Consider the following 24,978-nt stretch of genomic DNA (forward strand, 5'->3'; position numbering starts at 1 on the left):
AAGTCTGTTCAAGAGTAGGATGTAAAACCCTCCCCCATGGGTTTTATTTAAGAATTCTCATAAAAATATTGTTTGTTATAATTAGAAACAACACTTTCAGCTTCTCCTGCACTGGGAAATTGCTTGTCTGTTTCCTTAAGTGGCTGTCATGACGTCAAGATCTTTAATTGGAAAAGGAGGGGGGTAGAAGAGGGAGAAACCACATTGTCCAGCTATATCTTTCCAACAGATGGTAGAGTTCTGTGCTTGCTCAACTCGCTTACTGTTAAAGATCTTTTTTTGATATCTTAACATACTGTACATTTTGCAGCTTATTAAACAAGACCAACACCACTTGTTCTTATTTTTCTTTTAATCCTAGAATATAAATCCCCCTCTTCCGCCACCTCCTCTTTTGTCTGCCACAGTCATTGCTTCAACATCTTCAGGGCCACCTTCTGCAGGACTAGTACAAAGGCCTGTGTCTGGATCAGCTGACCAAACAACACATTTACGGCCACAGACTCGACCAAGTGTGTAAGTAAAATTGAAATTTGTTACCAGTTACAGTAAGTTTAAGGGAGAAGAAAAAACATGGAATAAATCAAGTCCTTTAAGAGATGACTTGGAACATGTGATCAGCTAGCCTGAATCCTGCTCACACACCCAGAAAGAACATCTAACTAGGAAACAAAAAAAATTGTGTTGGTAGCTAGGTAATCTCCCCTAGCTTCATGCTCATGGTTATTTTCAGCTTAAGTAAATATAATAGGATGTTGCTGTGTTGTTTTACATGAATACACTACATATAGGGTATATTTATTGTGGGGGGAGTGAATGCACTTCTCTTTTCCCTGAGTTCAGGATGAGAACTATTTGACTCAAGAGTGGCAAAGTCCCGAATGAATTGTTCAATATCTTCCATTATGAATGGAATGAAAGGACCGTCCCACACAGAATAATTTGTCAGAGCACAGAAAATACCATTTTATTTGCCATGTTATATAAGCATGTCCTCATCAGGCTGCTTGTCCAGGTTGCAAATGCAGTTCAGCTGAGGATTCTACAGTTCAGCTAATTAGTGGGTGGCAGGTTGGCATGAAACTGCTAGTTAGTGTTATGTCTTCACACTTGCATAACAAGCGAATATGAGCGATCCTTCTGAGTGCAAATATTTTATCTCTAATGTGCTCCTGATGACACCTACCTTCCTGAATATGTCATTGTGCATGTTTTGGAAAAGATTAAGGATGTGAGAAAGAAACAACTTGGAAGTGGCTGAAACATCTGAAGGGACCCTGGAATAATGCAAATCCCTCTGTATTTATTCTGCATCAGGCTAGCCTGGAACTTCTGTTGAGTGTCTTCTTTTTCTTTTCCTTCCCAGCAGATTTCTCTCATTCTCTGATAGAAAGTTCCCACCCACCCCTTTTGCAGGTACATCTTAGAATCCTTTGCATCAGTTTCTTTGGATAGGGTCAAGTGTTCAGTTCCAGCACTGGAAATTTGCAGCTGAAAAAAGGGGTGAGAGGGGGGTGTACAAGTGATCTTCCTCATTGGAAGAAGGGCTCTCATTTTTTAATGGAAGAGCCAGTTCTTTTCTGCAAAAACTGCATGAATGGCTGTATGCTCTCTTTTTGTGCTGGGAAAAATGCACAAACTCCTGTCCACAGCCTTTGACACTACTACAGAAGTATTGTTGTTGCAGAGAATTCTACAGAGCAATTAATCCAGTTCCTTGTTTGTGCCAGTTACTCTTGCCAAGATATTTTAAGGGTTTGCTATATGGGGTTACTCAGGAAAGCTGACAGATTAACTAAAGCTGTGAAGTTACTGCATGTCAGTTAAAGCACATTAAGCTGCCTCTGCCCAGGGGTTTAATGTACTTGAACTTCCATGCATTAACTTCACACTTTAGTTATTTTGCCCTAATCTTTTTGATTGTCTCTGTGTAGGCTGTTCACAAGTCATGTCCATTCTGAAGTCTTTTGTTCTCCATGTGTTATTTCCTTAGATTGACTTTCTGTAGTTCTGCCTCTGAAGCACCATTGCAGATATTGTAAAGGATGCTGAGCCTTCAATTTAGGCACCCAACTGAGCATAACTTAGTAAAGATTCTGGAGTAAAAATTTTGCAGGTGTGGGACTGCTGAGCAGGAAGGAACAGCAAAGGGTTGATGATATAGAAGACAGGAGGAACAAAAAAATACTGTCTTCCCTTGCAGTCAGTGGACAAAGGGCCAATTCTGCCCAAATAGAGAAGGTTTTGTAAAGCCTGCCTTTCCCTGGGAGGGAAAGGCAAATGAGGGGAAAGAGAGAGCAGAAAGATCGGTTGACTTCCCAGTTCATGAAAAGATGAGCTCTATTTTGAAAAAGGAAGCACTGGAGAGTTCTGCACAGGAAGGACTGATTAGCTACTTGTTGAATTTTTTTTTTTTTGAAAACGCTTTCCATTGTTTATAGATGTTATTTTCCACATGTCTAATATAAACATGCATTTTAAAGTTAAAAAATGCTTTGAACGTAATTTTAAACTATTGCAGGGCACTGAACACTGAAATGGCAGTAAGAAATTCTACCTTAATGAAAAATGTCTGTGCCAGTGCTAGCACAGAATTGTAGAGGCTTCTCAGTTTTATTTTTATAGTTAAAAAGTGAAGCTTGGAATTCGTAAAGAACTTCTTATTTAAAAAGAAAAACAGAGAAGTAGAGGAGATGTTGACCTCCCACCATGACTCCTGAGTTACTGCGTTATGCTGTTACTTATGCTTTCAGAAGCTGGAAAAGAAGTATATGAAAAGTGAAACAGCAGCCACTGTCAGTCAGTCCACTGACCTCAACTACCAGCAAGGTGACATGTCTCCCTGCAGTGTTTCAATTGTGCAGGAGGGTCCCAATTTTCCTGCTTAAAAAGAAGAAAAGTTAAATCAGAAGTATTTGACTTGTTTTTAATCTGGTCTTTTATTCCTAAGTGTAAATTTTTTCAGAAAGGAGGAACTGCCATGAGACAACAATGGAGAAGAATGTAAAAGCCAAAAAGCCCACAGAAAAACACTATAGTTAATGAACAAAAAATTAAGTATTGACATTTATTTTTTATTTTGATGTAACTTATTTTTAATAGGATGCTCTGTTTTCCTTGTTGGTGAACTTGTTTTAAAATTCAGGAGTCATATTTTCCTTTATATTACTTTTAGCAATTGCAAAAAAATTTGATGGCGTGCCCTTCTCTGGCATGGACACTTCTTATATTTGTGATATGCCAACACTTTATCATTTCTACCATGCTTTACTTGTTTCTCTTCATGCTGAACTCTCAGCCATCCAGAAGAGTGAAAGTGATTTTGTTCCTGCATATTTAACTATTATATATGGAAAGTTGCTTGCTTTCCTTTCTTCCAGATATATTGCTATATACCCATACACTCCCCGCAAGGAAGACGAACTGGAACTGCGAAAGGGGGAGATGTTTTTAGTGTTTGAACGTTGCCAGGATGGCTGGTTCAAAGGAACATCCATGCATACAAGCAAGATTGGGGTTTTCCCTGGAAATTATGTGGCACCAGTCACAAGGTATGATTTCTTTTATACAGAACTCTGAATAATTGAATTTCTAGTTGTTCACTATTATCGTTTTGTTACACTTAATCCTAAAATCAGGCGATGATATGAAAAACAATACTTTTTACTGAAGAGTAGTTGCTGGGTTTTTAAAAATATATACTGTAGCAAAAGGTGTGTTAATTTTTGCAGGACAGTGACAAGTGCTTCCCAGGCAAAAGTCCCCGTATCCACTTCTGGCCAGACAGGACGAGTGGTAACCATGGTCAGCCCTTCTGCAGCTAGTGGACCATCACAGAAACTTCAGGGCAATGGTGTGGCAGCTAATTCCAGTGTGGTGCCAACTGCTGTGGTTTCTGCGGCACATATCCAAACAAGCCCACAAACCAAGGTTCTTATGCATATGACAGGTCAAATGACAGTCAACCAGGCTCGCAATGCTGTTAGAACAGGTAAAAAAACACTAGTGCTTGATACTGAATGTAGTCCATCTGTGAACCTGATAGACACAAGTGGTCAGAGGCAGATACTGTGGATTGACTTTTTAACAGAACCAGAACATTTCTAAAACTTTAATACACCTGTCTGGAATGGCTGGATCACTTACTGTTCTCACACAAATGAAATGCAGAAATATCAGTCCAACTCATCAGTCCATGTTGTTGCACAGTCTAGACTAGGTCTTGTCTCTCTTAAACTTCCTCACAGAAATTTTTAGATTACTCAGAGGTAGATAATGTTTGTTCAAGTGAGAGCTGCAAAAATATTCATGTCATTTAGCAGCAGTTCCTTTCCTAAACAAAAGAGAAGTCCTCTGGCTCCTTCTCTACTCCCCTACTTGGAGAGTTGTATTAGATCTCTGAATCTTGGTTGGGGGAGAGCTAACTGTTATAGTGTTGCTGTGGTCTGCCCAAATTGGGCATATGAGAAAGAGGGGAACTAGGAAAGCAAATGCTGGTAGGTTTGAATCCATGATTTTGAAAACGTGTCTCCACAGGTAGCCTCAAAATATCATTAGCTTCTGAAACATTAGAGCAGCTAGGCATTTGGCACAAATGTCAGCCAACCTCTGAAAGGTTGCCACCATCTTGACCTTAAGATTCACAACGCTGAGGAAGGGAGGCTGTGCTCTATTGGGATGACTGTGTTCTGGTTTAGTTTATTTGCTAGGTGATATGTCTGCATTGAAAACTATAGTGTTATGTAGATATGCCTGATTTAGCTTGGATACTGAAAGTACTGTAGCCCTGTAAACATAGGCTGCGTGGCTGAAAATAAGGCTAAATGAGTCCATCTGCAAGGAACTCCATGCTGCTGCAGCTAGACTGCTTCTGGCTCTCAAGGTAACTTAGATATCATGACGCTATCTTGCCATTTGTAGTTTAGGAATACTCAACATTTCAGGTACATCTTTGCTAGATGTCGCGTTATCATTCTTCCTATACAGTTTCTGATGTCAGCCAGCACAGTGGTAGATTGCCAGGTTTGGACTAGTTCTTTTATGTTCCTATCTGATCACCTGAAATGCTCTGTCATTTCACCCAGATGTACTAGTATAGTGATCTGGGTTGGAAGCTGGGTGGTGGGAAGGAAGGTGTGTGGTTTTAATTCTTTTTATAACACAGTAACTGAGATGTGTACATGCCTTGGGAAATGATACTTCCCCTCACATTTCTTCCCTTTATCCTAGTTGCAGTACACAGCCAAGAAAGACCAACAGCAGCAGTGATGCCAATACAAGCTCAAAGTTCAACATGTCTTATCCCTACAGCTGTGATCATCCCCCACCATTCTGTTGCTCCCCAGCAGCTCCAGCCTCAGCTCCCAAACACTGCTGCTTATGTCACTGCTGTGAACATGAACCGGGCAAACGTTCCACTGGCTTGTGCAACTGCTTCTTTAAACTCTCCCAGTGTCACTTCTGCATCTCTAGATGGAGACATGAGTGGGAGAACTGTAACTGTTCACCCTGGGGCTCCTTCTTCTCCTGAAAATGCTTTAGCAGTTGGTGGGAACTCTGCAGTCAGTAAACCTGATGGAAAGGTAGGCATGGCTTTTTATTTGCCTCCCAGGTAGCATCTCACTACTGTCATGTGCACTTCCTAAGTAGGCTCAGAGTCATCTCTCTGTATTCTCTAAGGGTAACAAAACACTAGGGTTTTGCGGGAGATTCTGTAAGTCAGATACTCACTTATGTGGCTGTAATTTTGGATGAGAAGATTCTTGACTCTGAAAACAAAATACATCTTTGTGGAGGCTGCATGTTGGGTTGCTCTTTGTGTGGGATAGACTGGGCTACCCATGCTAATGACAGCAAAATTAGAAAGGTCGGCTGTGCATGTCAGAGGGTTAAGAAGCTCTGCTGTTGGACTTGTACATATTCCATGCATCTCTTTCTGAAGCGGCAGTTTGACTCCTGAATGCTTCAGGAACAAGTGTGGTCACTAACTCTGTATCAGTGGACTTCTTTAAACTGATAGGCAGGTCTGTAGGCATAAGTTTATGGGACCATGTATTGCACAAGTGAAGAAAGTGAAATGAATATTTAAGGAAAATTGCTGTGTGTTTCCTGTGTATAAATGAATGTAAAAAATTGAGTCTGAAACAATCTCATTTTATTTGCCATAAAATTCTAAAGGTCATCTTTCTAATTATGTTAGTATCTTAAATAAGAAATTGGGGGTTTTAAGAACTTAATTTCAGGCTGTTTCTATTGAGCAAGGAAAAGATAGAGAGCTACATTTTCAGTTATAACATCATGACTCTTGTCCAGCTTCTATTCTTAGTAGATTTTCAAGGGATCCATTTGCCTCTCTGTGCCAAACTGAAATATCCTCTTCAGTACCCTGTTCCTTTTAAACTTACAGGCTCAAATGCAACTCCACATTTTAGATGGGTGAGTAGTGCTTAAAGGATTCACTTTCAGTGGCCGCTTACATCCTACTCCTCCTGGGAGGCATGTAATTCTGGATGATGAGGAAGAGGGGTCCCTTCCACCTTGTATCCCAGCAAGCCTAGTGGTTAGATCAGGGGTTGTCTAATCCTGCATAACCCTGGGGGTACTTTGAAAGGTCCCAGGGGGTACACAGGGATGGCGCGCCGCCACCCCATGCTGCTGTCTTGCAGGGGCAGGGCGAGAGCAGGGCTACACAGATGCCATGCTGCCACTACTTGCCACCCCCAGGCTTCACGTCTGGCCACTCGCCACCCCCCACCCCCCTGCTTCACGTCCGCATCTGGCTGCTTGCCACCCTCCCCCGCACTTTGCATCTGGCTGCTGAGCCCGCCCCCCCCCCAGGGTACACTTACTAAAAAGGGGGCTGCCAGGGGTACACTTATTTTAAAAGGTTGAAAACCCCTGTGTTAAACCATTTGCCCAGGGAATGGGAGACCCAGGTTCTCAAGGCCTCTCATCACCCAAAGTGGGTTTGAACCTGCATCTCCTACTTTTCAGCACAGCATCTAAACAATGAGGCTGTGGATTAGGCAGGACCAAGATCACCCTCCACCACTACTTATTGAAGGTAATTCACTGTGCAGCCAACAGGAGAGAGATGTAGGGTGGAAGAAGTGCAAGCCAGAGGGAGCCTTGGTCTGTTAGATGAGTACTGCACTGGAAGGGAAGGGGGCCTGGGACCTGGTTCCTATACCTGTCTCCAGTGGTGCTTCCACAATTTGCATTAAATTGTCATTGGATAAAGCAGATAGCAGCTGAATAACTTCTGCTTCAATAAGGGTAGCAGCCAGGCCAGATCCCAGGATCTCATCTCTTCCAGGGCAGCACTTACTTCACTGAGCCATGTCTTTTGCTCTTGTCCATTTGGCCATCTCCAACAAGGTCTGGAGTTGGACATTACTATGGGCAATGGTTACCCCATGGCATGGTTATGAAGGGCATTTTGCTGGGAGATAGGAGGTACAGTCTTAAACCCCCTCTAGGTCAGCAGGGCTTAGAATCTGGGTCTCCTCCCTGAACCGTAGCCACTAGGTCAGTGATTCTCCACCAGGTGCTGCACAATATTAGTAGGTAGGTTGCAAATATCTATGTACAATGTGCAAGATAAAGCCAGAGATTTCAAACAGGAATCCATGGCTAGGGATCTCTGTAAATCATGCCAGAAGTACCCCCTACAGCAGCTCCTTTAATGCTTTTTATTTTGCTGCTTGCCATTCCCCCCACCTCTGATTGGCAGAGGGGCTCTACCAGCTGGGTCGTTTGCTGCTAATCACTGGGGAAGTGAAAACCACAGCATATTTAAAACCAATCGGGTTGGTGCGGGTAGGGGGCGGCAAAATGAAAAACATTAAAGGAACCATTGTAGGGGGTACTTCCGGCGTGATTTACAGAGAAACCTTTCCAGGGTGTCAAAACAGTCCTGCCCTGTTGTGGTTTTTCTGAGTTCTTTGCAACAATGGAATTGCTCTATTATTTTTCCATAGCCAAAAAACAAGCAAAAGCTGAGAGCTGGCATTTTCCAGGGGGCACTTTGAGTCAAAGCTGAGAACCACAGCACTATATTATTAGACTAAAAGGTGGAAGGGTCTTCCTTGTACTCTTCCCACCAATTTGTTATGTTTCTTTTTGCAACTAACAGTTCAGGGACTTGCATTTGGTTTATGTACTGTCCCAGTAGAGTTGTACTGCAATGGAGCATATGTGACTGAAGTGGATCCCTTTTGAGCATGCTCAGAAGGGTAAAGTGAGTTGTGCAAGAGGGGGTGAGAGCTAAAATCTGCATAAGTGGGCCAAAAGGCTAGTTACACAGCTAACTACAGCTGTGTAAATGGTGTTTACCTGGCTACAGGGAAGTTGGATTTGAGTTTTTTTTCTTTCCCCTCTATTAGGCAGAAAGGAGTTTATTCCTGCCTAACAGATCTTCCCATTAGACTATTTTTAAGAAAAAAATCTAAATTTTCCCTTAGGTTGTAGTATAATCGTCATTTTAAATCCCCTTTGATAGCTTCCTCTAACTCCCAGATATTTGTTCATCAAGTACTTGTAGACATTTATCTTCCCTCTGGTCACTCCTTATCCAAGCTGCACATATGTTGTTGTTTTAATTTTTCCCTACAGGCTCTCTTCTACCTTTTAAAGACTTTTGTTGCATACCTTTAAGTTGAGATGCCAGGGGCTGTACATTCACGTAATGACTTTGGTTGCCGCCAACTGAAGTTAGATTGACATTTTTTAGGTGGTGTTTTTTGTCCATCTGCTTTTTCCAGGGGCGCGGAGTTAATGAGGCTAATATTTAGAGTATGTTCATTTCTCAAGATTCATTCTTCTTCTCTGTTCAATTGATAGCAGTTCATACAGGATAGGTTTTTCTTGATGTTATAATTTTTTTAATTTATTGGCAGTACTGGAAATGGGATGAAGAATTTTTCATTCACAGTTCATCAGTTCCATTTCAGCCCAGCCCAGGACTAAATCTTTCATTGCTTTTGCTTGATTGGTTTTGTGGTTTAATAGCTTATTTCTGTCTTCAGGGCTTACAATCTGGCACCTCTCATAAGCAATAAACTTACTCAGTCAAAGGGTTTGTGTAAGAAGTGCCCTTTAAAATTTGAAAATGTACAAAGGCCACTTAAGAATATGTCTCTTTAGGCTGAGAAATAGTCTTCAGGGGATCCTGCCTGAACAGGCAAAAAGCATGTTTACAATTCTCCTCTGTAGCAGGGCAACAAAATTTAAACAATTTCCCCATTGGCAAATTTTTGCTGTACCGTTCAAATCCTTACTTGTCTGCCTGCATGTGTGTGGGAGTGTGGGGAGTGGTCGAAAGTGAATAGATAAGAGACTTCTTAATCAAATCAAAGGCTCCAGGGCAAAAAGCCCTCCTTTCTCCATTTGAGATGAATCTGTGTTCATTTCCAGAGAAGGCACCCCTATAACCAAAACCTCAAGTCTCTCATGGCTATCACTCAATGTGTCCCAACATGCTCTGTTCATCCTCTTACCTACTTTGTGGACTACAGTAGTTGACCTTAACGGCAGTCTTCATGGCTGGGCTCTCTCTCCATTATATGAAGGAGCGTAGCCCATTTACAGTCCTGCTGATTGTAACTAGATTGTACACATGTAGCCTTGCAGCACAGGTGGGGTTTTTTTATTATAATTTTTAAAGTATACATTATTACCACTGTCTTGCTACAGAAGTTAGGAAGAGATTTCATTCTCTCACTATATTTGCTTTATTAAATGAGAATTACATATTGGACTGCTTGGCTTATTTAATATAAATGATGCTTTGTGGAGGTCTGACTTATCCATCCTTGTTTACTTAATTCTCTGAAATCAAAATGGCCATTCATCCAAAGCTCTTTGTCTGCCAAGTAACCCCTGTTTTAAAATGAATGTAATTTAGACTTTTTGCTTTACAGAAGGAAAAGAAAGGGTTGCTGAAGCTGCTGTCTGGAGCATCTACCAAACGCAAGCCCCGACTGTCGCCTCCATCGTCACCAACAATGGAGGTTGAACAAGCCACTGCAGAGCTGGCCCTCCAGGGTGCAGTAGGGCCTGAAATTCCACCAATTGTCAGCCATGGCAAAGCTGGGTCCTGTCCTGTGGACAGTGAAGTCTCTGCAGCCATGCAAGCCCAGGAGACTCTTCATCGGAAACCAAGCTGTCTGGATCCTAGCATTCCTATAGCTCCTCCCCCACGGCAGCCATGCTCATCACTGGGACCAGTCCTGAATGAATCTAGGCCTGTTGTTTGTGAAAGGTAAATTACCTCATGCAGCCAGACGGAGGCAAACTTGCATGATTTCTCATCCAGTCAGGTTCATTAGTGATTCTACATAGTTAATCAGAATGTTATGTTTTGACAAAAACGAGAAAAAAAGTTGACAGTTTCTGGGTTCTTCCCCTGACCTTGGATTTTGACCAGGTAAAGAGCTAGTTAGACAGTTTTTAATTTAGGGGGAAAATCTAACTAACTTTTTAATAGTAAAAGATTTCTAATAGAATGACTGAAATGTTTAGGTTCATCTACCACTAGCAGTATTTATACTTGTATACTACTTTGATGTTTAGGGACCACCTCAAATCTCAGTTTTGTGTTTTTCATGGAACTTGTGATTTGGGGCAGTTTCTGCGAAACGCACCATTCCCTGTGATTTTTGATGGAATCACTGGAAAAAAAACTTACTGAAAATAAAATTTTGACTCCGCAGTGGGAGCCAGCAGTTTTCATGGCTGCTGGCACACAGAAGGGGAGCCAGATGGGGACCACCCTCTCTTCCCTCTCGCCACTGATTGGCCGAGAAGGCGACCAATTATGTGGCCCTGCCCCTCTCTGCCAGTCAGTGACAAGGGGTGGAACTGCATGAGTTGCAGCCCTCTCGGCCAATCAGCAGTGAGGGGTAGGGCCACCGTTGAGACCCCTTGGCCATTCAGCAGCATTGGAGGAAGCATAACTGCAAAAAAACCGCACTAAAATGATGGCAGGTGCCACTGCGATCAGCCCACAAAATCCCTCGCCTGCCTCCTCGATTTCAGTATGTCCCTACTTATGTTACAGACAGTGGGGTAAATAAGTGCTCAAATATTGTGGTGGTAGTCACAGTATAAAAAGCTACAGTACAGGTCCCTGACTTATATACATACTTTACTTAACATAGCATGAGCTGACCATTGATTTGTGTGGGATTATTAATAGTGCGTAAATTTGGCTACATGTATATGTCTTTGCTGGATAAAGTCCTTATCTGTGAATAGATGTTAAATGTGATTACTTATTAGGGGCTAGGGTTCCTTTGTGATGCCTCTTTTTGAACAAGCTGTATTATTGTGAGAGAGGTTAGACAAGCTTTTGGGCACAGACTACTCTTCCTTGGGCCTATACATTGCCCTGTTGTTGTACTACTATAGTCCTTGTACAGGTTTTCCTGATTTTACCTATCCACTCTGGGCAATGAACATATGTTGTGATCTAGATTTTGAAGCTCCTGGCCAGTTGCTTTGAAGCATTGTCATTCTTTTCTTTGTGGTTGCCCCTAGTTTTCCACTTCCATGCTCTGAGTGCTAAGCAATGCCTATGAAACAAGTAGGGCTTTTCCCAACATTAGGATATTATCTGTTTCTATTATTGTCATGGTGTTTGGGCCAGTAGGATGAAACAGCAAGTGAGGGTCAAGATTCTTTTTTCCCTCAAACACTAGTACTTAGTTGTTGGTTTTATGACATGCAGGACCAAATGAGTATAACTGCAATTTTTGTCTTGATAAATATTTCAAGAAACAAACAAATGGTTTGATGCATACTCTAAAGGTGCTAAACAGTGTTGGGAAGAATTAATTCATGTTTGGGAAGAATTAATTCACGTTTGGGAAGAATTAATTCATGTCTCAGCGTATAGAGTTTTTTCATCTTAATTTGATAGTGCAATTAAATTTATGTAAGAACACTCCTGTCTCTTCAAGAGAGCTGCATTGGTTATACTAAAAATTGTATGCATTGAGTGTCAGGCATTATTAAAGTACCCACTTATGTGTTCTGGTTTCTGTCTTGATCACACAATATTTGTGATGAAATAAGTTTTCATAAGCAACAGCCTATGTCTCTGACCTAGTCTGTCAGGTGCTACTCTCCCCTGTCTTCTGCCAATATTTTTAAAGTCCTGATAATTGTTTCTGCACAATATATGTCCATAAAAAAAATCTATTTCCTGCTTAATTTTAAAGAGAAGAGATTGCATTTTGCTCTTACAAAATAAATACATGTTGAAATATATTTAAAATATCACTTTTTAAGTCTAATTTCTTATAAATTTACATGCACCAGTAATATATTTTAAAACTTTTAATGGGAAAATAACATTACATTCAGTCTGACACGTCGAACACATTTTTAATGGGCCTAAATGACTCTATACAAAGTAGGCTTTTCAAATACCTCATTGTCATGACATGTCCTCTGTACTCAGAATTCATGAAAAACATGACTAAACAGTTTCCATGAATCTTTATATTAAGTAACATTTTTAGAAAGATACTATGATCCAGGATGATAGGAAAGTAGGTTGGGGGGACCTCACAAGGCCATCTAGTCCATCCTCCTGCTCAAGGCAGGATCATCCTTGACTAAACTATGCCAGCCAACTGTCCATCTAACATACTCTTGAAAATGTCCAGGGATGGAGATTTGACAGCTTTCAAAGGTAGCCTGTTTCAGTGCTTGACTGCCCTCCATAGCCAGAAAGTCCTTCCTAGTCTCCAACCTAAATTTAATCCTGTGCACTCTAATTATTTAGTTGTGTAAGAATTGATATCAGAGAGGACTGCTACCACACCTTGTCTCTCCAAGGCATCTAAAATCTTGCATCAAATACTTTTGAATGGAGTTTCAGTTTTTATTCTGTGATTCACTAGGCACGTCTACACATGCATTAATACACCGTTGTTGCTGCGCATTACGTTTAGGACCTGTAATAACAGGTACTAACTCAATGCATAGTACCAGTGCTACTGTGCAGTAGCGCCAGCACAGTCTTTTATTGACACTAATGCACAATATATTAATTCTACTCTAGATTAGTGTATTAGCATGGCTTTTGTCATGTCATGCTAATGCGCAGTAGAATTAGTCTACTGCGCATTTAGCATCTCCTGTAGACATGCCCACTGTGTCTCTTCTGTGAAAGGTTAATTCTCTCTGTGGACTTGGAGGCTGTTATAGTTGCATATTTTCATTTCTTTCAGTCAGGGTGCTTGGCCTGTGTTTCATAACACTTATCACTTACCTTGTACTTGAAGTCTTCATAGTACTTTACAAGAAATAATTAAACCTCATTGAGCTCATTTTGCATTAGATAAATTGGTATACTATAAGGAGGACTGGGTGACTGGAAGGGACCAAACTGATAACAGTAAATTTGCTTGATGAAAAGAAAAAAAAATTTTGAGAAAACAAAAATGTAATAAACAGTGAAATATCCTGCAAGGTTGTACATTTCACTGAGAGCCACAATTCCAATTGCACGCCACAATGGAGAAACCATATGCTGCCCCAGGCTTTATTGTAAAATTTGTAAAAGTAACGTGGCACAAAGCAACCAAAGTCCCATTGACTTTCAATGAGAGTTAGGCTCTTAAGTGCTTTCCTCACTTTTGAAAAGCACTTGAAAATGTTACCAGTTTATGTGATAATTAAATTTTTTCAGTAGGCATAGCTTCCTTAAAGGTACAGGAATGAATTTGCACTCTAAATCCACCATTTGCTGTTCACTAAGATCATGTACCATATTTACTTGAATCCAAGACGAGGGGTTTTTTCCCCATTTAACCTGGGGAGAATAGTCCTTCATCTTGGGAACAAGACTGGAGCTGCAGCAGCCACCTGCCTCCCCACTCCCTCCGCCTCCCCCTATAACCTCAGCCCCCCTGGGCTAGAGCTGCTGTTACTGGCTGAGCAGGGGCTGGAACAAGCACGTGCTCCATGCCCCAGGCTGGAGTGCGGCCAGAGCTTGCCAGATCCAGAATGAGAGTACGCAGGGTGGTGGAGGGCCTGATACCGGGGAGGGAAGAGCTAGGAGGTATACTCTATAGACAGCGGAAGGGAGGGGCTAATGGGGCTTAACCCCCCCAAATGTGGGGCAGTGGTAGGGCCACAAGGCACCCTGGCTGAGGGCTTCCAGTGGCTGCAGCAGGGGTGGGGAGGGAGTTGGACTGGGGCTAGGGGAGGGGCAGGCACTGCACAGCTGGCTGGGTGGGGGCTGAGCTGTGAGTGGTTCCTCCGCGAGGCACGGCTCCTGCTGCTATACCCTGGGAAGCATGAGGGGCGCGTGCACCTGGATCTATGCAGGACAGGGCAGGCTGCCACTGTGAGCTGGGGCTAGGGCTGCAGCGGCTCTGGGAGGAGGCTATTGGGGGGTGGGTGCAGCCACCCCAAAATTCACCATAACCCACCTAACCCCTGTCCCAGTATCACTGCCGCCCACCTCAAATGCAACCCAGACCATATTGGCAGCCTGCCCTGCACTGCACAGATCTGGGGGCACGTGCCCCCCATGGCTCCCAGGATGCATGCAGCAGTGAGAGCTGCCACCCCCCTCCCTGCACCCCCTGGACAAGCCATGGTTTCATCCCCCGTTCGAATTGGGGCAGGCGTGGAAATCCTGGGGGCTCCGGCCCAGCAGTGCAGCCGAGGCTGGCCCCTCTCCGGCCCCTGGCTCCAGGCCCCCCCAGGCAATGTGGGGCCAGGGCTGCTGCAACGAGGCAGCCAGGGCTGGGGGGTGGCAGATTTGTTGGTGCGGGGGGCACCGGGCAACAACCCCAGGATCGGGGGAAGGGGCAACTGCGCAGGTGCAGGCCCTGGCCCCAATCCGGGGCCCGGTTCAGCTCAGCTCCCTCCAGATTCCTGCCTAGTCCCCGCCCCAGCGACTCCTTTACTTCTCCCCTGCCTCCCCCCCAGCAGTTTCCCCTGCCCCTTCCCCTGCAGACTTTCCTGCCGGGGGGGGGCTGCACGTGCACATGCGCACGTGTGCTCAGCCCCTGCCAAAATTTTTCTTCCTCTGCCTATGGTGTGCTCATAAGGAAGGTAAGTGCCTGCAGGGGGAGCAGGCAGCAAGGGAGTAAAGTTGGGGAGTGAAGGGGCAGAGGTTGGACTGCTTGATTTCCCCACCACTGGCTCCTTACTGCTTTCCCCTCTACTGCCTTCTCCACTGCCTGCCCCCATCGCTGCTTTCACTGCTGTAATGCGAGGGAACAAATTTAAGATAACCTTCCAATAATTAGATATTGTTACATGGAAAATTATAAAACTTTACAAATTCTCCATGTATAGAATCTAATCATTGGGGGTCCATCTTAAAATCAGAGTAATCTTGGATTTGCGTCAGAATGGTATTTTTGTGATACTAGAGAAGACTTTTCCAACCACTCTCTCAAATCCAGTCAGCCTTGCCTTCCACAGGGTTGTAAGCAACTTCTTTGGCAGTCTTAGCCTGGGAAGGAGCCCTATTACAGATGTTCTGCCTGGGAATCCTCAAAATGACAAATTGACTTCCATTTTTACTCCCTTCTCCCACCTGCCCAGGTCAGTAGTACCCACCTCTATACATATCTTTATTTTACAGTTTGCGAAACTATAGTGGGAAATTTAAAGCATTTTAGCTAAGCCAGGGTATGACAGGTTGGATTAAAAGTCAGAAGGTCTCTTAGTGAAGTGCTTTTTTTAGATCATGCTGCATCGTTGACCACAGGCTTCGCAGTGGGTGCATCTACACACGCAGTTAACATGAAGCAGTAAACTCTGGCAAATATAGTGCTGGAGTTTATTGCTCGTGGGTCATTTGCAGGTGTGCTGGGGACCACAGCAGGTTAAACTGGTCTGGAGCAGCCCCAGCTGGCAGAGTGCCCAAGGCTGCTCTGCTTCCCAGCCCAGGGCTGCTCTGACTCGACTCAATGTGCTGTGGAGGGGCTGGCTGGGACATGAGGGTGCTCCAGTGCGGGGCTAGCCATCAGGCAGCTTCTGCACTGAAGCACCCTTTTGCCCGAGTCAGCCCGTTCAGCATCTACATATGCATTGCTATGGAGTAGAAGACTCCAAAGGAGAATACTTGTATTTACAAGTACGAACCTGCTGCGGAGCTAATTAGCTTCCTCCCTCCTAACAGCCCTGCACGTATAGATGTGAGATGTTTATTGTGGAGCTAATTAGACAACTCCGTGGTAAACATCTTGTGTAGACGCACCTAGCGTGTGTTAAATTGCCTTTGCCCATGCTCCTCAGTCAGTTTTTAAGGCAGGGACTGAGGCTTGAGTTCACTGCCACTGTCTTATGCTGTTGTTTCTATCAAAATAATACAGTGCCTTCAGGCCCTATTCTCATACAGACATAATTGCCAACAAAATAAAGATGGAATCCCCCTGCTGCTTTAGCCAGGTTTTTTCCAGAGAAGCTGGCTACCCTAATAGAAACTACGTTAGGCTTTTTAACAAATATAAAGAGAACATTATTTAATCGGGTTTAAAAGTTGCTTAACTGTGTTTTCTACAACAGGTAAAGGGAGAATTTCAATGAAAACCATTTCTTATAGGAAGAATGGGTTCAGTGAGTTTTTAAAGGTTTATGGGAAGCATACAGTACTGTAAAGGGAAACCTCCCTTTCCCCACAATGATGATAAAAACCTGATATTGAGCTTAAATGCACATCACTGCAAGTCCTAAATTATAATACAAGCAAATGCTTTCATCCAGTCACAGTGCAGGACAGGAGTAATTTTGTTCTTGATTAAAGTGGTTCTCATAATTTTATCCACCACACAAATGACTGCATGACATCAACTTCCTGGTTATACAAAGTGACCTTCTTGGGTAAGTGTTCACCAGGAGTGGAGAAATGGATCTGGTAGCACCAAAAGCCTCAAAAGGGTTCAGCATCCATAGCCAAGAAATTAACCTGAGGACAAATTGGAGAAGGTTGCTCATCCAGAAAACTGGATGAGCTATGACAAATAATGCTAGAATTGAGATTTAGGCCTCAGTCAGAATTAAAAGCAGGGCTTATTAAATTTGTATGACTTTAATTGATGTCATTATAGAAATATAATTTTTGTTCTTCTAGTGTTCCTTAACTACTATTTGCTGTATGTGAAAAGGCATGGATTTTCTCCATTTAGAGATCAGATTACTGATTCATAAAACGGAACAAAGAGAGGCACTCATAAAATTGCCTCAAAATCAGTTACTTTTCAGTAGGAAGTAATCCTACTGTTTTATGGGCAGTGAAAGGCAGGGAAGTATAAAATGAGAAGAAAACAGAAAAAGCACAAGAAAGGACTGCTTTTCCTACACTATTTACCCCATAGATTTATGATATGATTCAGAATATATCAGCTTTGTAAATGAAAAGATGGCCAAAATGGTGAAGACAAAAAAAATTCACAAATGAAAAGTTCATGAGAACTGTGGGATGCATAGGTGCTTTGAAGGGTATTGAGGGGAAAAAGTGACAAGTAATGTGGATCTTTTATGGAGGTTAAAAGTTTTTCATCATTGATTACAGAGAACAAGGAGGGTAAGGTACAACTTTAGGAGTTTCCCTGCTTGGCTTAGAAAATAAGAAAGAAAGGAATTGTAACATAGAATGGGTTTGGCGTAGGTAAGGGGTGTTGTTCAGTGGGCAAATGTAATTAGTTCCCCAAACCAAATGACCAAGTTCCAGAATTCTAATAAAAAGAGAATAAATTAAAACACAGTGGAGTCTTTTAACTCTGCATTTGAAGCAAGCTAACGTAACAGCCATAATTGAAAAAGTGACCCAGGAATACTGAGGGAAACACAGGTCTGTAAGTCCGGGTTCATATTGGGGGAATATTTAGAATTATTGAACACAGAAATGTTCAAATGGATTTGAGTGAACATGCTTTCCAAAGGGGATGTGACACTTAACAAAAAGCATAATTAATTACTTCAAGGAGCTAAAGCAGTCAACTTAATGTACTTGGACATCCCAAAGTCTTTAAAGTTAACAAGTGTATTGAAATACAACATTTATTGTGAAAGTGCTTGGTTACACAGCTGTTTATGAGAGTGACTACAGGACATCCATGTGGTTTTATGGTGATTCTCAACATGGTTCTACATAATCAAGTTGAAGAGGGGGAATATATAAAAATCATATGAAGTTGTGGGGCAGGTCATTACATAAAAAGAGAGGCTTGATTCTAATGAACACTGACAGACAGACATGTCTTACTCAATTTAGGATGCATAGTACCACATTTTCTTGCATAACACACACTTCCAAGTAAGATGCATAATGTTTTTAGAAGGCAGGATGTAGAAGAAATTATTTTTTCCAGAGTTGTGGTCAACTGTGTGACATGATGTAACTCTTTCTGGAAACATAGAATATCGAGGGAGTGTGGCACCCCAGGAGGCAGTCGAGATGAGGCAGCAGCAACTTCCTGGTGCAGCAGAACAGCAACAAAGCTAGGCACCAGACCCGTGCAAGAGCAGTAGCAAGACTGTCACTACTTCACTATCTCTTCACTAATAGTTCTTTAGATAAGTTCCTGAAACAGAATGTTTCCACCACACCACAAGCCTCATCAAGATATTACAGACCACATGCAGCAGCTCACTTGCCCTGACTCAATTGCTCTTTCATACACAGGCTACAGCCAAGAGCTACAGCTGTAGTGTTACACGGGACTCTATCCTTCTGCTCATTGGGCAAGAGACAAGTGGCTGCCACCTTAGGAGCCATTGGAGTATAGTGTGTGCATATTTCTATTCCAGCTAAGAAAAATCAGCTTCCCCTCTTTTAAGACACACAGCCTAATTTTGGCAGGGGGGAAAGATTTCTGTGAATATGAGAATAAATTGGGTAATATATCCATTTAAAACAAAAGGAATAGCATATACTATCTTAGGCACTAGATTATAAGATGGATGTCAGAGTATCTGGCAATATACAGAGCAGCAAAGGCAAGTAGTCTAAAGCAAAGATGAGGGAATTCAAAGTATAAGGAGAGCCTGGGAAAGTCATTTTTCAGAGACTGACAGTTTAAAGGAGTAGAGAAAGTGAATACTTGCAAAGCTGTAACAGGCTTACAGACCAGATATCAAAAATTGAACTAGAGAAAGAACAGGAAGATTTCTTTGTGCTCAGGTTACAGTTTTTTACACGGCTTTGGAAGCTGCAACCGAGATCATTCTAAGTTGAACAAATGTTTATAGGGAAGTGTAGTACTGGGTCCAAACAGAAGGCATGCAGGTGCCTTGACTGGGATCCATTTTTCAGTAGTTTTCTTTTGAATATGATTCAGCTGGTACTGTGTGTATATGCATAAGGCACTGGTTTAGTCTGAGCTTAAACACAAAGCTATTTAACAATTAGTTCATTGCCAGTGTAAATGAAAGGATGTATCAATACCAAGCATGTCCAGGGGTGATGCTAGATCTTTTCTGGCTTTCAACTTTTTCCTTGACAAACAAATAGCCTTTCTGTTGAACTCCATGACCTGAGCTGAGCCTGCTATGTCTTGCCAAGTAGTCCAGAGGTTACATCATAGGTTCAACCATGAGATGATTCTATATGCCAGGTCCAGAGCTCTCCAGTAGGTCTGGGTGGGGACTGGCCATGTCAGCTGGCTGGAGGGCTCCCCAGGGCTCTGGAAATTTGGAATCAGGGGAGTAGTGGCAGCATTAATTGTTGTGGCTCCCAGACCTGCAACGATTATCACAGTCACTGCTCTAGCCTGCAACCAAATTTCTGGACCTCTGGGGATTTATATCTCTCATATATAATGTGCAACCCAATTTCCCTGAGCTGGTTTGGAGGGAAAATGTGTGTTTTATGCAAGTAAATATGGTGCTTCTTTTTCCAACATGTAATCAAGTAAATCCACAAAGTTCTAAAGGAACCATTCTAGGTCTAATAACTCAGAGGTGGCTCTGATTCATACATCAGTAGGTATATAACATTTGACAAGTGATTCATTCTCATCACTTCTCGGCCTCTTGTCGGCTCAGATCAAGTGTAGTTCCTGATCTGTACCACCCCTTTTTTTTAAAGGAATAACATTTTTCCAAGAGACCTTGAAAAAAATCTAACTTACTGCGTTGGCACACTTCTCTGAAGATTCTTATTTTGTTGTACATATTTAGTTTTTGTTTTTCTTTAACCTTTAAAAAGGTAAAATGTGCTGAAAGAGCATCTGTGTAAAGGGAACCTGTTTTGCATGCAGATAGTGGATGCAAAATTAGCCATTGTGAATCGGGTACTAAACAAAATAAGGTGAGTTACAACTAGCATGTCAATGTTTACTCTGAATTTCTCAGCATTTTCTGTTTTAGTTAAGAGGCAGTATCTTTTATTGGACCAATGTTATAGTTGAGAGAGCTGTTGGACAAGCTTGTCTGTTGCTGTTTACAGAAACTGCTGTGCCTTAACCATCTGACCACTATAGGCTGTGGGATTCAGGTGGACCTTTGACCTTTTTAGCTCCCAAAATGTACAAGGTACTGTCTAAATCAGGGTTTCTCAACCCTAGAGGACAGGTGGAATGCGAAGGCCCTCTAGGTGGGACTTGGGTCACAGCAGCGAAACTGGAAGTGCCATGGTGGGCCAATGGGGACCACCCCCCACCCCATCCCAACCAGTAGGACCAGGATTTTTTGACCTTACGTAGGTGGGACGTAAGGTGCAAAAGGTTGAGAACCGCTGGTCTAAATAAAAATAGCAGCATGCCCTCATCCTGAAAATGGTTTCTAGAAAGGCAGACAAAAATACAAGTTCTACATTAAATGCTTTTCAGGTAGTGTTGGGTTTTTTTTGAGGGGGGTTCTGTTTTTTTTTTCATGCTTTGTTTGCTTATTTGTTTAAAATATGCACTATATTAAGCAGTGGGGAAATTAAGTAGAATGGCTGCTGTGCACACATTAGGATTGGTTACTGTTGATTTACTCTAGGTGGAAGTAAACAGCACATTTATACCAAAAATATGTTTACATTTTGTTCCCATTGCTTGCCACAATCGTATAAATCTTTACAGGGATCTCATTGAAAGATTCTATGATAAAAGACATCCTGTATACATGTGACTTGGATTTCTTTATTACTGTTGTTTTGTCTCCAAGATGAGGTTTATTTTTTATTTGTTTGTTCAGTTTCAGGCAGTTTCCTCTTCTGATAAGTTGTAAGAAATATAGGACTTTTTTTCTAAATTTCACAAGCCCTAAACTAAAAACCCTAAACTAAAATGCGTTTTTTATTGTACAGATACAGGGTTGTGGTTTCCTATCCTCCTCAGAGTGAAGCAGAACTTGAACTTAAAGAAGGGGACATAGTTTTTGTACACAAAAAACGTGAGGATGGCTGGTTCAAAGGCACACTGCAACGAAATGGAAAAACAGGCCTTTTCCCTGGCAGCTTTGTAGAAAACATCTGAGAAGATTCAATTCACCTTATTTGAAATGTACTACACTACAAAATAGCACAAATGTTTTAGCAGTAAGAGTGCCATCATGGAAAACATTCAAATGACTAATATAAACAAAATCCCGTGCGTTTCTCCCGTGTCCTATAGCACAATTCTACCAGCGAACAAGGAAGATGAAGGCATCAGCTGGTTTTATCACTTTGGATCTTAAGTGTAATGCGTGCCTTGTCCTGTCTGACTTATTATACTGAGAAACGTTTTTTCAAGTATGTTACACAAATGAACAATTGTTTACAAGGCTGTAACTAATTTATTCTTGTTTTTTTTTTAAACTTGAATTTTGTGTAGTAGCTAAATCCTTGTGATTATGATTTTAACAAATTATTAATTTATGAAATGATAGTTAAGGGGAAGCTGGATTCTCTCCTTATCAGCAAGCAATTATCTCAGCTATAGCCTCCAATTTATACGCTAGATTTCTTTCCCTCTCCCCATCCCCAGCTGTGTACAACAATGGAGTGAGTCTTTGTTTTATGGCATAACATTGAGTTGTGGTGGTGGTGGTGGTGTGGTGTCAAATAGAAATTTGCAAACTGGGAAAAATGGAATTGTGTGTTTTGTTCTTAGAACAGAAAATATCAGTTGTTCTCAAGTCTAGTTCTACTCCTTAATAAATTACCCAAGCAAGCTAGCATTTCTGGGAGGCAAAGGCATAATAGTGCAACTGAATAAACTTCAGCAGTCTCAAGAATGGATAGGAAGAAACTAAGAGGATGCCTGTAGCTTCTGTTTGTTCAAGAATTTGACTTAACAATGCTTAACTGTATCTGGGGCTAGTTTGCCGGGCATTTTGCACTCTCAGGATATAACTGAGATAAGAATGTTAAAGCCCAACATTACAGCAAATGATATCTGGGAACCACTTGTAGTTTGATAGTTTGAAAATCTGAAGTAAAATTCAAGTTGTATTCAATGTCCAAAAATGCCTAATAAATGTAATTTGCTTCATTTTCTTTTCAATATGATCTGCATGACCAAGAGATGTTTAAAATGTTTGAGCAATAGTGGTGGTAAGTGATGCACTTGTGTTAAAGTAAAAGGCTGTACAAGACACTGTGAAAACGTTACTAATTTTTTAACCGTTGCTACTTTGGTACGTTCTGACTTCATCATTGTCTTGCATGTGTTACTGAATTTTCACAGTAATATCAACTGTGCATTATTTACATTTTTCATTCCAGTTTCCTGTTGTGGGTTATTTTGATCCAAAAGTTTCCCACAGCAGAGGATGTCAAGGATACTGGAACCCTCGTATTGTCAAAAAGCCACTGACCAAGACTAGTGAGCGACTCCCCTCAACACAGTAGGTGTCCAGTGTTAAGAGCCATTCATAAAATATTTTACATCCTCCCAGCTGATAGAGACAAGGAATGAGCCCTGCAAGAATTGTGTTACTCTGTCACAGTTCTGTTTGAAATTTGATACTGGTGGATACATGGTATACAGCTGTGACAGGATCCAGCTTAGCTTGTCTTTTTATAATGTTACCCAATTACAGCAGCTTCACTGTTGCCACTTGTGAAATGCTGAACAGCCTCAACTCCCATCAAAATGATAGGAAGCTGAGAACGCTCAGCACCTCACAGGAGAGGTGGCCACAGTACACAGAGAGAAGGGATACAGCAGCTGGCAACAAGTTAAACCATTGTCATAATTTTCTGATTAAAATGCAACTGAGATTTTTATTTTTAACAATTGCAAATGGAAAAAAATGATAAACATTAACTGAAAGGAATTTCTTGCAACATCAGGTAGTGTCACGATGGTCTTAAAGAATAAAATATATATCTATAAATATATATAGTTGGAGATAACATCACTCCTAAGTTAACAATCTGAAACACTGTACAATTCAGCTCTTGTGCTTTTAAATGTTTTGAAATAGTTTACTTGAATATTCATGTAATATATAAAGTTTTGTGAAATGAATTTTAGTTAGAAAGAAGCTGGTGTCAGCTTTCATCAATATAAATTGACACTAGTGTGTCATAATATTCTTATTTTGGGAAATTAGTGCATTTTATATTAAAGACTACTAAAGGTTAATTTTTTCTATCTCTATTCTCCATATTTTAAAATTACGTGACTAAGGTACCTCTATTAATAGGCTTTCATGTTGTAAAGTCAGTTTGAAAATCAGCTGTTAGTACAATAGCTCTGTTAGATGGGATACATTTTCTATTGTTTTTTTTTTTTAAACAGTAATATTTTGTAACAAGGGCTTGTTACACACCAGTGCAACAATGATGAAAAATGAAGTTTATCATGCCTTTTTGTGATCTTTTTAGGGTTAATTTTTGGTTTTTGGCTTGGGAGTAATTCAATGTAAACATAGACAAACCCTGTGCATTTGTTTTGTGTAATTCCATAAAGAAATTTTGTAAAATAGTTTATGTCTATCTTTGAGGTCTGGTAAATGTTAAGTGTTTGATTTACTATATTAAGTTCCCATTCCTAATAAATATTTTCATAGCAAACAGCTGAAGTGCAAGTTGTGTGCACAAATTCAATATAAAGTATTTGTAACAAGTTTACAAATAAAACTAACAAAACAATTTCAGAATTCACAGAAGGATATGTGCTTATAATGAAAAAATGCTTCAAATGTCATGCAGTGCATCGCAGAGACTTTTTTCAGACAGAATATAATGCAGTGGTAGCAGTGAGGCTAGATGACCTGACTGATCTTTTCTGAGAATAACTTTACTGCAAGAAGGCTGATTTCCGTGCCAATCTGATCAGGCCCAATTTAAATAAGTTTAGATCAGCCTGTCAGTGTATCCTCAGGTATATGCAAGTTGTAAAATGCCTTCCCTGGAGGAAAGAGCATCTGACATATTTGGATGATCACCTTCAGATTGTAGCTGCAGGGATACTTTTAAATTCTGTTGCAAAAATTATCAAAAACCATAAGAGAAGAGGCAGCTAAAATTGTTCTGTGTACTGTGAATGAGGGATGTGTTCCAGCATTTGCTCTATTTTTAGAAGCACTTGGAAAAATGATGCACCTAAAACATGCTGCGATAAACAGGACTTTGAATGGCTTGGAATGGATTTACCAGCACTGCATTATTAAAGAGGAGTGAATGTTTACAGAACGAGAGTAGTATTAATCACTGGAGTAAGTAGGTACGACTCCATTGAAATCAGGGCCTCCCCTCCAGTGAATTAAGGGGTACCTTGTTGTGACCTCTTGTACCTGTACCTATTTCTGTGTTCCCCTGTAGTTATTCCCCCCTCAGTTTTGCAAGTACATATGTTACATGCTGTTTTGTTCTTTGGGCATTGAAGACATACAGGTAGCTACAGGCAAGGGGTGGGACTTCAACCCATATTTAATAGGTACGGCAAATTCTTGTTTACACAAATTGTGTCTACAATGCAAAATGCACTATAAACTGATAAAAAAGAGTATTGTTTGCTCTTCATGACGGGGAGAAAAATATGTTTTTAATGGAGAAAGGAACATAGCTTTGAAGACATATTTAGG

General features: G+C 41.3%; 1 protein-coding gene across 3 annotated transcripts in view; it reads left to right on the forward strand.

Moving 5' to 3' along the window:
* The window catches only part of SH3RF1 (SH3 domain containing ring finger 1), a 158,219-nt gene extending 133,269 nt beyond the window's left edge, over positions 1–24,950 (forward strand). For all 3 annotated transcript variants that reach the window (XM_006026211.3, XM_025207115.1, XM_025207116.1), the window contains exons 7-12: positions 362–516; positions 3,381–3,551; positions 3,732–3,991; positions 5,230–5,582; positions 9,921–10,261; positions 21,269–24,950. In XM_006026211.3, the coding sequence (XP_006026273.1) occupies positions 362–516; positions 3,381–3,551; positions 3,732–3,991; positions 5,230–5,582; positions 9,921–10,261; positions 21,269–21,437 (1,449 nt within the window). In that variant the 3' untranslated portion in view covers positions 21,438–24,950. The remainder of the gene's footprint in view (positions 1–361; positions 517–3,380; positions 3,552–3,731; positions 3,992–5,229; positions 5,583–9,920; positions 10,262–21,268) is intronic.
* Positions 24,951–24,978: the final 28 nt, after the last annotated feature.

This window comes from Alligator sinensis, unplaced genomic scaffold, assembly GCF_000455745.1.
Source record: "Alligator sinensis unplaced genomic scaffold, ASM45574v1 scaffold512_2, whole genome shotgun sequence".
In the NCBI taxonomy this organism is placed as follows: Eukaryota; Metazoa; Chordata; order Crocodylia; family Alligatoridae; genus Alligator; species Alligator sinensis.